At 38.1% G+C, this 17,921-nt stretch overlaps 1 protein-coding gene and 1 long non-coding RNA gene across 2 annotated transcripts; one reads left to right on the forward strand and one right to left on the reverse strand.

The window, feature by feature from the left end:
* Positions 1-1,317: 1,317 nt before the first annotated feature.
* Positions 1,318-14,571, reverse strand: LOC138904854 (uncharacterized). The gene is made up of 2 exons (XR_011413481.1): positions 14,381-14,571; positions 1,318-1,717 (listed from the first exon to the last, which is right to left on the reverse strand). It is a non-coding gene; the product is annotated as an uncharacterized lncRNA (long non-coding RNA).
* Positions 14,572-15,234: 663 nt separating this feature from the next.
* On the forward strand, positions 15,235-17,883 carry LOC104093945 (GDSL esterase/lipase At5g14450). The gene is given in 6 exon segments (XM_070193595.1): positions 15,235-15,459; positions 15,461-15,611; positions 16,405-16,614; positions 16,707-16,879; positions 17,052-17,325; positions 17,598-17,883. Coding segments are annotated over 6 exon segments (1,290 nt in total). The 3' UTR covers positions 17,855-17,883.
* Positions 17,884-17,921: the final 38 nt, after the last annotated feature.

Below are 17,921 nucleotides of genomic sequence, written 5' to 3' on the forward strand. Positions count from 1 at the left end.
AAATTTGGCGGATCCTTTAACCAAGGGTTTGGCAAGGAGAGTTATCCTTGAAACGTCGAGGGGGATGGGGCTAAAGCCCATGGATTGAGGAAGTATGGTGGATACTCGTTTGTGGCAAACGAAGCCATATGAGACCTCAATATGCACTACATTTCCTATCCCTATGGCGTGTGGTAGTGCTTTATAAGATTGAGCTTATTTTGCTCTTAATGATTCCATAGCCTTAAGGTAGTCTATGTGTAGATGGACATGATGGAATCACTTACGTGAGTGTAGAGGTGCGGTCGCCTTTTATGAAAGACTTGGAATGTCTTTCTAGAGCACTCATGAGACCCAAGGTATGTGCATGACTATAAAAGCACTTTGTTAGTATCGCGGAGTTTGCATAAAATTAAGGATATAGTATGTATTGTGGGGTTCTCAACTAATGTCCATTTAGTTCAAGAGTACTTCACTTTGTGGATGTTAGTTGTTGCCTCATTTCACTACATGTCAATTCAAATCGAAAGATATTGACACTTAAGTACATGTTCCTTCTTTTGCCCAAAATTGTTCTATTTTTGTCTTTGCATTAGTGGGGGATTGTTGGTATTATTTATAATGCAAAGTCAAAGATTTCTTTTTAAAAATCTATTTACCACCAATAGCCATGGGTCTTTTTATTTTACAAGTGTCCTTTCAATTTTCAAGTGGCTTCTTGCATGAAACCTTAAAGTTAAGTGTTGAGGGGCTTTGACAAGTGGCTATGTAAATCTACCATGTGTGTTCATGCATGGAAGACTAGGTACACTTGTTAATATTGAAGCCAAGTGGACTAATATATTTGGACAAGTGTTAAAAGGGTCTCCACACTTGTCATACATGCAACCTCCCTAATTACCTATAAATAGGTTGTGGATTAGCCATCATAACTAACTCAATTCTTAACCAAGAATTCATCTTGCTAATCATTACTTTCTTCCTATAACATTTTTAATTTCTGTAACATCTACAGATTAATTCCTTCATCTGTAACTGTCCAACAACTTTGCCTATAAAAAGGCAGTCTTCTTTGTGAATTATCCAACACAGAAAATACCTTCATCTTCTCTTCTTTCTGGGCAACTATTTTGTACAAATTCTAAACTTCCAGCCACGAGTGCACGTGTTTGGAGGTGTTGTGGAACCTTGGGGAGCGACCGGTCTTAACTATTTGCACCTAGTCAGGTCGAAATCGCTTTCAAGGCAGTGACTTGCCACGATACAGTATTTTTAATAAGTTGTTCTTCTTTTCTTCTTGTTCTTAGTCAATATTATCTACTCATTTTTCTTGTATAATAAACCAAACTCACTCCTAAGACATTGGCACTACACAGACCATATCCCACAGCTTGGTGTTTATACATTCTCTAAGCATTACGTAGTCAAGAAAAAGTATGACTAGCAGGTTGCAAATAAATACCATTACCTCCATAACAATGTCAATTAATCGATATATCTGGTCGAGCCGGGTACATGAGCAAATGGCCTAAATTATGGAATAACAGGAAAAGGCAGACATTCTAGGGTACAAAAAGAACCCAATGATTGAGGGTAAGGTAGCTGCTGTACGACCTCAATCTTCTGTCTACGGTCGTCCAGCTCCCCCACCACCTCCCCTACCAAACCTCTTTCTCAGATTATTGTAGGTTCGAGAAACTAGTTGCAGTCTTGAATTATCAGCTGGTATCTCCCGAACCTGAAATGCACAGAAATTACCAAAAATTATGACCACATATATCAGAATGGAAGTGCCCTATTTCCAGATGCATCTCGGCTGGAGAAGTTATTAATTTTGAATAATCACAAAATAATGGTGGACTATAGCTCACTGGTTTTGCATCATTCTATTTCAACCTTTCAACAAAATGCAAATTGAAAGAATGCAAGTACATGCAGTTTACTACTGATCCAGACAAACCATAGGATATGAATATATCCCAAAATCGGTTATCTGGTAGACTTGTAAAAAAAAATACTTGGAATTTTTGGTTGTCAATAGTAAGAGCAGCAAAGGACTTTGTCTACAACATCTAAGAGCTGCTTGCAATCTATGTAGGATTGCATAGAAGTGTTCATAACACGCAGCGGAAGACAATAACAATCCTAGGCAGATCTTTTCGTGTTTAAAAATTATTTTGCATGTCAAAGATCGGATCTAAGACGTACCTGGTGAAAAGAGTCTCGTTTTAAATTTCTTCAATAGTGCGAAGACTCTATGCGTATCCACACCGAGACTGATTTTTGCTATCAACTCTTTGATCAATGAAATCCTGCGAACAAATTGAATGAAAATATTGTGTTAAAATTTTTCTCAAAAATCTTAACTCAAAGGAAGAAGAACAAGAAATAATTTTTGTCACGACCCAAAATCCAACTAGTCGTGATGGTACCTAACCCAACACGCTAGGTAAGCCAACTTTCAACTATCCAATTCCAATAACAATTATTTAAAGTAATTTAAGTGAATAAACATCTTAATCTTATACATCCCCCAAGAACTGGTAGTACAAATCATGAGCTTCTAAGAATAGAGTATACAAAGCGGAAATGAAATAAATACATAGTATGTTTGAATAATACATAAACAAAGCTTTTATAAATCTAAGGCAACCTTGAACAAAAGGCGGCTACAACAGGAACACAGGTACATCTTCAAGTCCCGCAACCATCGAGCACAGCAACAACAACAGCCAACATCTGCACGCAATGTGCAGAAGTGTAGTATAAGTACAACCGATCCCATGTACTGAGTAAGTAACAAACCTAGCCGTAGGTTGAAAGTAGTGACGAGTTTCCACCAAGTCGGGTCCAAAACCAATAGTCCATAACAATCCATAACAACATAAAGTAAATAATACCAAAAATAACTCAGGGATAAAATACTCAGCCAAATAATGATTTCAAAAATTATAGTTCTTCCTTTCAAATATCTCAGTGAAAAACCCAAAATCGTTTGCCGAAGTTTCCAATAATATAAATAGTTTGAAAACAATTAATTTCTCCCAAAATCCTGTCAATAATAAATAAGATGTTTAATTTTTCCTTCCGGATAACCCGTGTAAAACAAATGCATCACTATGCCCATATGTCAAAAATATGTGAGAAATCATGAATGATGTGATGTTGTACATCATGAGGAAAAATACATCTCTATGCCTGTATGTCATGTGTGCATGCCAATGCGATGCAATTCAGTGATAAAATCATAAACAGCCCCTCGGGCAGAACATCACTCATATACAGCCCCTCGGGCAACCTCACAATCACTCGTGCCACTCAGGCATACCTCACAATCACTCTTGCCACTCGGGCATACCTCGCAATCACTCTTGCCACTCGGGCATACCTCACAATCACTCTTGCCACTCGGGCATACCTCACAATCACTCATGCCTCCCAGTCACTCAGCACTCGGCACTCGCACTCAGTAGGTACCTGCGCTCACTGGGGGTGTGTACAGACTCCGGAGGGGCTCCTTCAGCCCAAGCGCTATAATCTGCACGGACAACTCACGTGCGATAATAATAAAGTATGCTGCAGGCGGGCAGCCCCGATCCACACTCATCCTCACAAATCAGGCCCTCAGCCTCACTCAGTCATAAAGTATGCTGCAGGCGAGCAGCCCCGATCCACACTCATCCTCACAAATCAAGCCACTCGGGCATTTCAGTAAAACATGGCATTCGGCCCAAAATATTTATATGCATCAAAATAAAGTCATAAAACTGAGTTATGATATGCAATAAAATCAATATGACTGAGTATGAATTTTCAATCTAGCACAATAATTCACAGCAATATGACCTCTGTGGGTCCCAATAATACTGGCACATAGCCTCAACATGATTTTTAATATGCTTTTCAGCTCAATTTCTTTGACACATAAAACCGCATGAAAAATGCCAAGATTGTTTAACTATAAAATTCCGCAGAAACAATTATGTCACAATTTCTATAGTGCATGCCCACACGCCCGTCACCTAGCATGTGCGTCACCTCCCAACAATTCACAAAATACATATATTCAGGGTTCATACCCTCAACTCCAAGATTAGAAGAGTTACTTACCTCGAACAAGCTGAATCCAATGTCGAGCAAGCTAAACAATGCTATAGAAATCCCATTATGTGCGTATCAACTTCCAAACGGCTCGAATCTAGTCACAATTAATTTGATTCAGCCCACAAAATTTATAGGAATTAATTCCATATCAAAATACTAATATTTTCACAAAATCCGACTCCAAATCGGTATTCAAACTTGAAAAGTTTGTTTTGTGACATTATAGAAATTTTCTTCTATTTCTCTTGAAGATTCAATAATCTTACACCCAAAATGAAGATGAATTCATGGAATATAATCACAAGGGAGTTAAGAACACTTACCCCAAGTTGTGTGGAAATTTTCTCTCCAAAATTGCCCAAACCGAGCTCCAAAATGTCCAAAATGAGAAAAATTCTCGGAACCCTCGTTTTTAAACACTGCCCAGGCATTTTCGCACCTACGGTACCTGGGCTCGCACCTGCGCATCCGCATTTGCGGACAAAAATGCGCGCCTGCGGAAAACAGCCGGCCCTCTAAAAACTCGCATATGCGGCGATATTCTCGCCTCTGCGGGCTTCGCAGATGCGCATTCCCCTTCGCATATATGGTCTTGTTGATGCGGCAAATTCCTCGCACCTACGAGCACTGTCCAGTCCCACTCTTGGCCGCTTCTGAGGCTTATTTCGCGCACATGCGGCTTTGCACCTGCGATCAAAATCTTCGCAGGTTCGATCATACTAGTAGGCAGCAGTTCCAGCATTTCCTTAAGTCCAAATTTGATCCATTAACCGTCCGAAACTCACCCGAGGCCCCTAGGACCTCAATCAATTGTATCAACAAGTTCCATAATATAACACGGACCTACTCAAGGCCTCAAATCACACCTAACGATATCGAAACGACGAATTACACATCAATCCGAAATCATTGAACCTTGAAACTTCAAGTTCTATAACTTACGTCAAAACACATCAAATCACGTCCGATTGACCTCAAATTTTGCACACAAGTCACATTTCACATTAAGGACCTATTCCAATTTTCAGAATCGGATTCTGACCCCGATATCAAAAAGTCAACTCCCCAGTCAAACTTCCCAAAAATTCAACTTTCGGCAATTCACGCCAAATTCCACTACGAACCTCCAAATAATTTTCCGAACACGCTTCTAAGTCCAAAATCACCATACGGAGCTATTGGAATCATCAGAATTAAATTCTGAGGTCGTTTGTACATAAGTCGACATCCGATCACTATTTTAACTTAAGCTTTAAACCTTGGAATTAAGTGTTCCAATTCATTCCAAAACCTCACCGGACCCGAATCAATTACCCCGGCAATTCACACAATAACTGTAAAGTATAATTTGAGCAGTAAAGGGGGAAGCAAGGTTGTAATACTCAAAACGACCGGTCGGGTCGTTACATTCTCCCCCACTTAAATATACGTTCGTCCTCGAACGTGCCAAGAGTTGTTTCCAAGCCATCAAAGCACCGTTCCATCTTACCACACACGTACTCGGGGGTGAACCCACGTCACCCTATCCCACATAGGCTTGACTACACAATGCAACTGAAAATCATTAATTTAACCTTAGCCCATAAATCTTGGAGTTTAATTTCCAACCCTTAAAATTTCTTTCAAGACATGAATCTTACATTTACACACTGTATAAGTTCGAATAAGCTGCATCGTGCTATAATTATAACCACGGATATAATCACCCAGCATATTACACAACTCGCATGCTCTTAGCACCATTCCTAATCGCAGTGACTACTCCAAAACCAACTGCATACTAGTATCAAACCCATATTGAACCAAACCTCATCCCAAAGCCTTCGTACACTGTTGATAATAAAAGAAACACGCAGAATCTCATAACCCTTTATCAGACCAACAGTCATGGAGGTCTCTCGCCCCAACCGGAACCATAATCACTTTCTGAGCTGACTTTCAATATTATACTCCTGAATATACCAAAATTAAACCTGATAGTACCCATTCCAGGTCCAATGACCTTATATTACTAAACATAACTGCTCCACAGACATACCGCACCAATATAATTCGGAGCCACAACTCGTGCCATCCGTGCACTAATACGCAACAATTCAAATGTACCCAGTCATGGAAAATGACTCAAATGAGAGAATTGCCCCGCCAGATTAACAAGTACTTCCACAAAGAAACGCTGAAAATTCATCATACACCGTAGAACCATCACCCGATTCTAACACAAGGTTCATATTATATACTCCGAGCCACCCTGCTCCAATTTAATAACGACGGAGAGGCAAATGACAAAAATACCACACAAAAACCTGAAAGGACATAACTATTACGCTATTGATCATGCAATACCCAATTACTCATCACACTCAAATTCTGCTATAAAGCTCAATTAGAACCGCACTATCTGTGCACATAACCAATGAATCACAACTCCTCGTTGCATAAAGTAATAACTCACAGATCACTTGAGAACACGAATAAGTTCAACATCAACCAAATGACACATCCCTCAATAATAGTAGTATGGAGCCAACCGTTCCGGCTCGGTGTAGAATACACATCTTAATTGGGCCTACCTATGGACCCCCAAATCAAATCGAGTTACCCACAAATAGATAAAACTTCTTTCGAAAATCCATAATGACTGAATCATAACATATTCTATCATATGGCTAGCTCCGGCCACAACTTCACAGTCCACAACCATGAAACAATCTGCTCCTGGGAACTCCCAATCTCCGAATCCGTAGAACACGCGAATCACCATATTTGATTCCATCTCCATCGCCCGAATGCCTAACACCTCTCTTATACATGATCATCCCACGAGAAATACTTTAAAAGTTCTTCCGTGTCACTTGACAAAAATTTGAATATCAACAGTCTATCAACCATGTGAGTACCGCAATACTAATTTATACATCCGTCAGTAAAAATACAATGCGCCTTATGAAGTCCGCCCCTTTCTCATACAACACCAAGAAGTAATAGTATTCATCTAGTTATTTGAAATCGTCCATGTTGTCCAACATTCGTTACCTTCTCTTCAAGATTGTACTGCCACCTTGTACATGAAAATCTAGCTTTCGTACAACACATAACATCTATATTTCCATCATGTGAAGAGCACAAGAATCTTATTATCAACTTTGAGTCACCAATAATTTACATACCATTTTAGTCAGAAACCTTTCTCTTGCTTCTTTCCAGGAGAAAATCACAATACACAAACGTTCTCCACACCGGTAGAAACCATCAAGAATACTTTGGAATCCATTTGCACATAATCAAGTCCTTAAAACTAAATTCCTCTAACTCGACCAAGCCACGCAGGTCGCCAAGTTCAGGTGTATTGCCACAAAGCACCTATAGAAAACCCCCACCTCATAAGCACCCAAAGAACCGATCTTATCCATTACCATACTGATCCAACCTACTACCCAGTTGTCCTATTTCTCCAAGTCCCTTCCGAATTTGTCTTCAGATTGATACTTCTTCTTGCTAAAATACCATGATCTTTAACCATAACTTACCCTACAAACCTTAGCATAGAACTACAATGCCCTACGGCCCATAAGCAACTGTATTCTTCTTAAGCACCTCCAAAAATACCACAACTATAACACTCACTCTGAGAATGCATTATGTGAATTTGAAATTTCTCTTCTTACCTTCCTTACACAAAAAAATATAGAATCCATAGTCATATAGAATTTCCGCAAGTCCAGGCACCATCAAACGCAAATCTCGGATTTACATAAGTCCGGAAACATTCTCAATTGCTATATATAATTCTCAAACCCACTGAAATTTTCTCGGGAGTCACCCACTTTGCTCAAATCTAATTGCACCGCCCAAATGGGCCAAAACACATGTGCCCCATTAGCACCACAACACTCAAAGAAGTAACTCTACTTTAACACCACATATCAAATTCATACTTCGTGCGCACTACATTATTCACCAATAACAACTCACTCATCCTGCAAATTTCATTTACTCATACGTGAAATATAATCCTTAACCAGGAATTTCCTTATTCGAGTCATCCTTTATCTCAACTTCTGCAAGTCATAGCTAACCTATAAGTATGCCTCCGACCAAAATTAAAATTTAACACGTAACCATGAAATCAAATGGTCAATAGCAGACTCCCCAACTTGGCTCAAAGCCATAGATTAAAACATTCCATAACTCACAATACCAATACTCTCTTACTGCCATAATGCCACAGTCAGTCCAACGAAACTTCTTCCCAAGTTCATACAATGCCAACCATAAAAATACCTCAATCATCCGCTAAGCTCGTATTCATCCCTTAACACACAAGTCAACTTTCTCAACCAGATTCAGATTCAAATCTCCACCCATACACCCCGTCGGCAGAAAAGAAACCCTCCACTCACATCATAAGAAATACTCCTACATAGATTATCCCGCAGGGGATAATCCACCTGCTTAGCCTCAATCTGGTATCTTGTTATATCTTTTCGCAGTCACAATTACTATGCAATCACTTAGTCAATCTGTGTCCAAACTCATTACCCAAACATGAGAATTTAATTTACCCCAAAAGTTTAACAATATGAAAGATCCTTCAAACATTCATACTTAAGACTGTACGTTACATTAAAACGAAAATCAAGCACACAGTGGCCATTTCTTTACATTTCAAGGGAACACTTCTCGTCATATTCAAATCGTCTTAATACATCCCGCATTTAGATCATACTCATCACAAAGCCATTCCGCCGCTCATCGAGCGACAACTTCCACTCGTAGGGATATTACCGGACATATGAGTCCAAATGTACAGGTTACAACTGAAGCTACAGAGCCTAAGTTGCGGTCTAAACTTGGCCTCAAGTCCTCCAGACTTGCCCATTACCAAAACACAGAATACACCTCTTGAACCTCGTTCATAAAATCACAAGCCGTCGATGCACAGCTGATACCGAGCGCTCATATACGCATACGAATACGTGAAAGGAATTCAAAGAGTTATGTCTCAAGCTGAATCAATCTCGTACGATAAGGAAAGAAAGATGGGAAGTATATATCCTAAATGCCTATAGCCTCTCGAAGATAAGTATGGACGTCATCATACCGATCTGCAAGACTCTACTAGACACTTGCTCATGATTTGTAGAGCCTATGAACCTAGTGCTCTGATACCACCTTGTCACGACCCAAAATCCAACTAGTCGTGATGACACCTAACTCAACCCGCTAGGTAAGCCAACTTTCAACTATCCAATTCCAATAACAATTATTTAAAGTAATTTAAGTGAATAAATATCTTAATCTTATACATCCCCCAAGAACTGGTAGTACAAATCATGAGCTTATAAGAATAGAGTATACAAAGCAGAAATGAAATAAATACATAGTCTGTTTGAATAATACATAAACAGAGCTTTTATAAATCTAAGGCTACCCTAAACAAAAGGAAGCTACAACAGGAATGCAGGTACATCTTCAAGTACCACAACCATCGAGCACAGCAACAACAACAGCCAACATCTGCACGCAATGTGCAGAAGTGTAGTATCAGTACAACCGACCCCATGTACTGAGTAAGTAACAAACCTAGCCGTAGGTTGAAAGTAGTGACGAGTTTTCACCAAGTCGAGTCCAAAACCAATAGTCCACAACAATCCATAACAACATAAAGCAAATAATACCAGAAATAACTCAGGGATAAAATATTCAGCCAAATAATAATTTCAAAAATTATAGTTCTTCCTTTCAAATATCTCAGTGAAAAACCCAAATCGTTTGCCGAAATTTCCAATAATATAAATAGTTTGAAAACAATAAATTTCTCCCAAAATCCTGTCAATAATAAATAAGATGTTTTATTTTTCCTTCCGGATAACCCATGTAAAACAAATGCATCACAATGCCCATGTGTCAAAAATATGTGAGAAATCATGAATGATGTGATGTTGTACAACATGAGAAAAAATACATCTCTATGCCTGTATGTCATGTGTGCATGCCAATGCGATGCAATTCAGTGATAAAATCATAAACAGCCCCTCGGGCAGAACATCACTCATATACAGCCCCTCGGGCAACCTCACAGTCACTCGTGCCACTCGGGCATACCTCACAATCACTCTTGCCACTCGAGCATACCTCACAATCACTCTTGCCACTCGGGCATACCTCACAATCACTCATGCCTCCCAGTCACTCAGCACTCGGCACTCGCACTCAGTAGGTACCTGCGCTCACTGGGGGTGTGTACAGACTCCGGAGGGGCTCCTTCAGCCCAAGCGCTATAATCTGCACGGACAACTCACGTGCGATAATAATAAAGTATGCTGCAGGCGGGCAGCCCCGATCCACACTCATCCTCACAAATCAAGCCCTCGGTCTCACTCAGTCATAAAGTATGCTGCAGGCGAGCAGTCCCGATCCACACTCATCCTCACAAATCAAGCCACTCGGGCATTTCAGTAAAACATGGCATTCGGCCCAAAATATTTATATGCATCAAAATAAAGTCATAAAACTGAGTTATGATATGCAATAAAATCAATATGACTGAGTATGAATTTTCAATCTAACACAATAATTCACAGCAATATGACATCTGTGGGTTCCAATAATACTGGCACATAGTCTCAACATGATTTTTAATATGCTTTTCAGCTCAATTTCTTTGACACACAAAACCGCATGGAAAATGCCAAGATTATTTAACTATAAAATTCCGTAGAAACAATTATGTCACAATTTTTATAGTGCACGCCCACACGCCCGTCACCTAGCATGTGCGTCACCTCCCAACAATTCACAAAATACATATATTCAGGGTTCATACCCTCAACTCCAAGATTAGAAGAGTTACTTACCTCGAACAAGCTGAATCCAATGTCGAGCAAGCTAAACAATGCTCTAGAAATCCCATTATGTGCGTATCAACTTCCAAATGGCTCGAATCTAGTCATAATTAATTTGATTCAGCCCACAAAATTTATAGGAATTAATTCCATATCAAAATACTAATATTTTCACAAAATCCGACTCCAAATCGGTATTCAAACTTGAAAAGTTCGTTTTGTGACATTATAGAAATTTTCTTCTATTTCTCTTGAAGATTCAATAATCTTATACCCAAAATGAAGATGAATTCATGGAATATAATCACAAGGGAGTTAAGAACACTTACCCCAAGTTGTGTGAAAAATTTTCTCTCCAAAATCGCCCAAACCAAGCTCCAAAATGTCCAAAATGAGAAAAATTCTCGGAACCCTCGTTTTTAAACACTGCCCAGGCATTTCCGCACCTGCGGTACCTAGGCTCGCACCTGCGCATCCGCATTTGTGGACAAAAATGCGTGCCTGCGGAAAACAGCCGGCCCTCTAAAAACTCGCATCTGCGGCGATATTCTCGCCTCTGCGGGCTTCGCAGATGCACATTTCCCTTCGCACCTGCGGCCTCGCAGATGCAGCAAATTCCTCGCACCTGCGAGCACTGTCCAGTCCACTCTTGGCCGCTTCTGCGGCTTATTTCACGCACATGCGGCTTCGCACCTGCGATCAAAATCTTCGCAGGTGCGATCACACCATTAGGCAGCAGTTCCAGCATTTCCTTAAGTCCAAATTTGATCTGTTAACCGTCCGAAATTCACCCGAGGCCCCCGGGATCTCAACTAATTGTATCAATAAGTCTCATAACATAACACGGACCTACTCGATGCCTCAAATCACACCTAAAGACATCGAAACGACGAATTACACCTCAATCCGAAATCATTGAACCTTGAAACTTCAAGTTCTATAACTTACGTCAAAACACATCAAATCACGTCCGATTGACCTCAAATTTTACACACAAGTCACATTTCACATTACGGACCTATTTTAATTTCCAGAATCGGATTCCGACCCCGATATCAAAAACTCAACTCCCCGGTCAAATTTCCCAAAAATTTAACTTTCGGCAATTCACGCCAAATTCCACTACGGACCTCCAAATAATTTTTCGGACACGCTCCTAAGTCCAAAATCACCATACAGAGCTATTGGAATCATCAGAATTAAATTCTGAGGTCGTTTACACATAAGTCTACATCCGATCACTATTTTAACTTAAGCTTTAAACCTTGGAACTAAGTGTTCCAATTCATTCCAAAACCTCACCGGACCCGAACCAATTACCCCGACAATTCACACAACAGCTGTAAAGTATAATTTGAGCAGTAAAGGGGGAAGCAAGGTTGTAATACTCAAAACGACAGGTCAGGTCGTTACAATTTTCTTGTACTAATATTTTCTATCTTGGCTTTGTATTGCACTATTACTTTCTCAAAGTAATTTTCTTCTCAAGAATAACTCTCTTGGTTTTTACAATATGTATAAGATCTATATCACACTAATTCTTAATTAGGACTCACACACACACACACACACACACACACTCACACACACCCTGATCCACATACGCGCGCGCGCGCACACACACACACACACACACACACACACACACACACACACACACATATATATATATATATATATATATATATATATATATATATATATATATATATATATACATACATACATAATTTTCATTGGAAAATAAAAATCATATGCTTTATGGTAAATATTTAAAAAAAAATGTAACTAATTTATGGAATTTAATTCTAAATTGAATTCTACAACTTAGTCATACTTTTAAAATAAAAACATGTAACTCATTTATGGAATTCAATTCTAAATTGAATTCTACAAATTAGTCAATATTTTAAAATAAAAACATGTAACTCATTTATGGAATTCAATTCTAAATTGAATTCTACAACTTAGTCATACTTTTAAAATAAAAACATGTTACTCATTTATGGAATTTAATTCTAAATTGAATTCTACAAATATTAATTATAATTACCAAGTATATATATATATATATATATATATATATATATATATATATATATATATATATATATATATATATATATATATATATATATATAGAGAGAGAGAGAGAGAGAGAGAGAGAGAGAGAGAGAGAGAGAGAGAGAGAGAGAGAGAGAGAGAGAGAGAGAGAAAGAGATGTAATTTAATTTTTTTTATTTAAAATAGAAAACTTCAACTTGTCCACAATATTAATTATATCCTCTGTGCTAGCAAAGAATATAATAATATTTTATTTGGACTAATAACTAAATTTATTTGACTAATTAAATTTTTTAATTTAATTATCAAATAATAAAGTAATTAATCCTTTAGCAAAGATCAGGACACTCGTTAGTGTGCGACCCCATAGGTTCAATATTAAACCGGTAGTAAATTGATCACATCAATATACTAATTAAGGGTGTCGTCTAGCAACACTCCTTAACGGCCGGATATCATGAAGTATATAATTTACTCTCAAGAACCTGTAGAAGAATAATGTATTAATTCCTTCTGTCCTTATAGCTCTAGGTCACCCTAGGATATGGTTCAAATGTCAAATCCTATAGGCAGCCGACTATGTGTTCATATAAAAAATAATCGACCATTGAATGACCTAAGAAACTCTTTTCTTCTTTCATTCAATCGCCCTGGCCAAGGTCTTAATTTGGTCGGTTATAATTTATGACAACATGGAGCTTAAACTCATTACCAAGAGTTCACAGATTCCATATTGATCAATCACTAATTATACAAGTATTTAATCGTACCCAATATCCTTTCAACTATCGCCCTAGGGCCATAGGTGTCTAGTATCAAAGTACAATAAATAACTTATCAATTACTATGATGATATCAGGTCAAAGGAAACTCTTACATCACATTCTTCAAGAGAATATTCTATTGACAGTTTATGGTAATTCTAACCATTAGGAATTATCCAATGAATCGGTTTAATGATCATATCTCTATATGCATCATCTATTTATGTTATTTAGTTAATGAGATCAACTAATCTCTATCCCATAAAGACGATCACATAAATATTGATCTAACCGGATTACTAATGTCCAAATTAATAATCCTACGATCAAGAACAAAATTTAAATTAAATTGTAAGAGACTTTACTCTCATTATCATGATCTCAATCATGATGACAAGTCTCAAAATTTAATCAATGACCTTATTAAATTAATCAAGCAATTAATAATAACTATGATAAACGAATATCAAATGCCATATATTTTTATATCAAATAACATTCACAAAAATATGTTCAAATCATCAAATATGAGATTGGATCTGGGGCATATCTAATATATCACTAACAATCTAAACGTGACGGAAGAACCAATGGATTTGTCATCAAGTCACGAAAACTCACCTTCAAGCCGTCGTAATATGCTTGAACAGCAGGAAATGTTGGTATAATTTTACGAGCTTGCATCATGTCCCATATCAGATTGGCAGTAGTATATCCACCGGTCTGCAAACAGTTAAGAAATTGAATAACTCGACATATGTGATACTGTGATGAGAAAAGAGAAATGTAGGAGAGAGGAAAGGGCTAAAAGTTTTTCTTTTTCTGCTTTCCCACCTTTTCACCCGCAATGACGTGCCATATTTAAGTTCATAACTTCTCAATTTTACCCTTAAAGACATAGTTTTATAAAAATAATTAAGATTATAAGATTATTTTAATGATACATTTGGTATGTTATGTAGTAATATAGAGAGTACTTGTGTGTCAAAAGTCTTACTACCTATTTTCTTTCATTCTCAAATTTCATGCATAATAAAATACAATCATGTAAAATGAAAAGAAGGGAGTAATTATTAATGTTATCGGATGAAACTCAATTCTTTTTGTAGTAGTTTCTTACATTAGCTTTATTGTAAATGTTTGCAAGTAACATTTCTGTTGAACTTCCTTTTCTTCTCACGAAAGTTATTGAACAAATTACTTGCAAATATCGTTCTACTAATTTAAGAGTAATATGAAAAGTAATGGTTGTCTTGACATATAGTTCGAAAAGTATTTCATTACGGCTTTCTAGTTTATATTTGTTACTGCAATTTACAAGAATCTTAAGAAGACGACAGTCAGAATATTCAATAACTGTTTAGAGCAAAGCTGCAATAGAAAAAAGATAATACAAAAAGAAAAAAGCAGAAGAAACGAGAATATTGCCACAGCTTACTTTTTCATTCCCCTCAAATGCTTCTAAAATTTAAAACATGGTTGGCATGACCATTTTCAGTTGTTTCTGCCAGCTTCTAACATTCAGTATTCTTTCTGTTTCTTTTCCCTTCAGTTGGAATTCAGTGTGCTTGGAACAAATGAGGAGCAGAGCAATGGAATGTGCAGGAATACTGTTAGTTTCACTACTACTTGTCCCTTTGAAGAGTGTAGCAACTGAAGCTGATAAGAACATCAGTAGTTCTAATTTGCCGCCATGTAATTTTCGGGGCAATATACAATTTCGGGGACTCGAATTCGGACACCGGCGGTATCTCAGCAGCATTTCAACCAATACAAGCACCTTATGGTGAGAGCTTCTTCCACAAACCAGCTGGAAGGCTTTCAGATGGTCGTCTTCTCATTGACTTTATTGGTAATCGACTTCTCTTAGTATGTAAAATAACCCCCCCTACTAGCTGCTATAGAGGCGGAACCAGAATTTGAAGCTTATAATTCTAGTTCTTTTAAGTTACTTGGTTCTAACTTAATAATTTGTGCGTATTCAATGAATTTCTTAAGACAAATATAAGATTTGGACCAGAGCTACTTGGTCCGGCCGAACCCGTAGCCGAAGAGTTGGCTCTGCCCCTGAGCTGCTAGTGATGCTTTTTGATGCAATGACATAAAATGCTATATATTCTACTAGCTAGGCAGTTAGAAGGTGCAAGGAATTTGGTAAGCGTGGATGTTCTTTAAAAGACGCAACACAGATACAAAGAATTTAAATAACCGGCCCCAAGATTAGGGGATAAGCTTCATCGTCAAGAGCGAATAGCTTGGATCAACAGCTCAAATTCCTAAACGACCGCTCAGCGATAAAGGAGGTAGGGATGCAGAGACAAGTAGGAAGTTTGCTTAGGAGCTACCTATGAAAGAGTGCATAATAGCTCACTAATCGAACACTCTTGCGTTGGGATGAACGGCCTAAGTATGTATGCAGAAACTGTGGGAAGTAAAATACATCAGTAAGGGAGCATGCAACCTTAGAGAAGTCTCCGCACGAGGAGTGGTGGACAAACTGGGTACAAAAAATGTCGACTTGAGTAACACAAACATACTAGAGCAAAGAATCTCTAATTGAATGATTTCTCGATTAATATCATTATTTCATATTGAAACTTACAAAATCAAGGTAGTTAATTGATTATAAATGTTTTTTTATGCAGCTGAGCACATGAGACTACCCTACTTGAGTGTCTATCTAGATTCCATTGGCTCAAATTTCAGGCACGGAGCCAATTTTGCAACAGGAGGATCCACCATTCGTAGGCAAAACCAGACTATATTCCAAAGTGGTATTAGCCCCTTTTCACTGGACGTTCAAATTATGCAGTTCCATCGCTTCGAAGGCAGAACTGAAGAGCTCTATAGACAAGGTAAAAGGAAACTAATGCTAATCAATCATTGACCTGTTACTAGCAAGTTACATCATTTAAGCTAATTTGATACAACTATAACTATGTCTCAGCGACAGACTTGTCAGAGAAGAACAAATTCCCTCGTCCTCGCGAATTTTCGAAGGCTCTCTACACACTTGACATAGGCCAAACTGACCTAGCTGTTGGTTTCCGCCAGATGAGTAATATACAACTTCGGGCAGCCATACCAGACATAATAAACCAGTTCTCTGCAGCAGTTACAGTATATGCAACTTTATCAATTTTATCTATACACTAATCGTGTAAAACCACATTGTTAGTGTAAATAATATTTACACTGTCAGTGTACATAAGTTAAATTCTTGTAACATAGGTAGTGTTGTAGGCACTAATTATGAAGAAAAATGCTATCTTTGTTTCATAATTTTTGACAGCGTCTGTATCAACAAGGGGCAAGGGCATTTTGGATACATAACACAGGTCCAATTGGCTGCTTGCCAACAGCCACATTATACCTCAGGAATCCAAAACCAGGTGTTCTTGATAATTATGGATGCTTAAAGAGCCAGAATAAGATGGCCTTAGAGTTTAATAGACAGCTGGAAACCAGGATAAGAACACTGAGGGCAGAGCTCGGGCATGCTGCTATAACATATGTAGATGTCTATGCTGCCAAGTATGAATTGATCAGCAATGCCAACAGCCAAGGTATATGTTAGAGCTATATATTTTTTAACGAGACTACTACACTAAGTAATTGCTATTTCTCATCAGCACCGGTACTGGTACTGAATAACTCTGCCTACCAAGACTTAGGCAGGTGGGAAGAAATCAACTAGCATCTTTTTGTCCATGTTGGGATTTGAACCCTAATCTGACAGCTCGGCTGACACCCTTGGGGTGCTATTAGTACATATTACATTCCCAATTCATTTCTTTATCTTTTGATCAAGGGCTTTAGGCTTTAAAATTTTGAACAGGTTTCATGGAACCCCACAAAATATGCTGTGGATTGCATGAGGGGAACACGCATGTATGGTGTGGACAGAAAGCAATAGTGAGAGGGGCAGAAGTGTTTGGAGGGGCTTGTGCCAACCCTTCAATTTACATAAGCTGGGATGGAGTACATTACTCTCAAGCTGCTAATCAATGGACTGCAAATCAGATACTAAACGGCAGTTTCTCTGATCCTCCCATTCCCATTACCCATGCTTGTCATAAACGTCTTCATTATTAGGACTGTCGTATTATAATCTGCATCTTAATTAGTGGTTTTTATATCTATGTTTAACTTCTATCAAGTG

This window comes from Nicotiana tomentosiformis, chromosome 2, assembly GCF_000390325.3.
Source record: "Nicotiana tomentosiformis chromosome 2, ASM39032v3, whole genome shotgun sequence".
In the NCBI taxonomy this organism is placed as follows: Eukaryota; Viridiplantae; Streptophyta; class Magnoliopsida; order Solanales; family Solanaceae; genus Nicotiana; species Nicotiana tomentosiformis.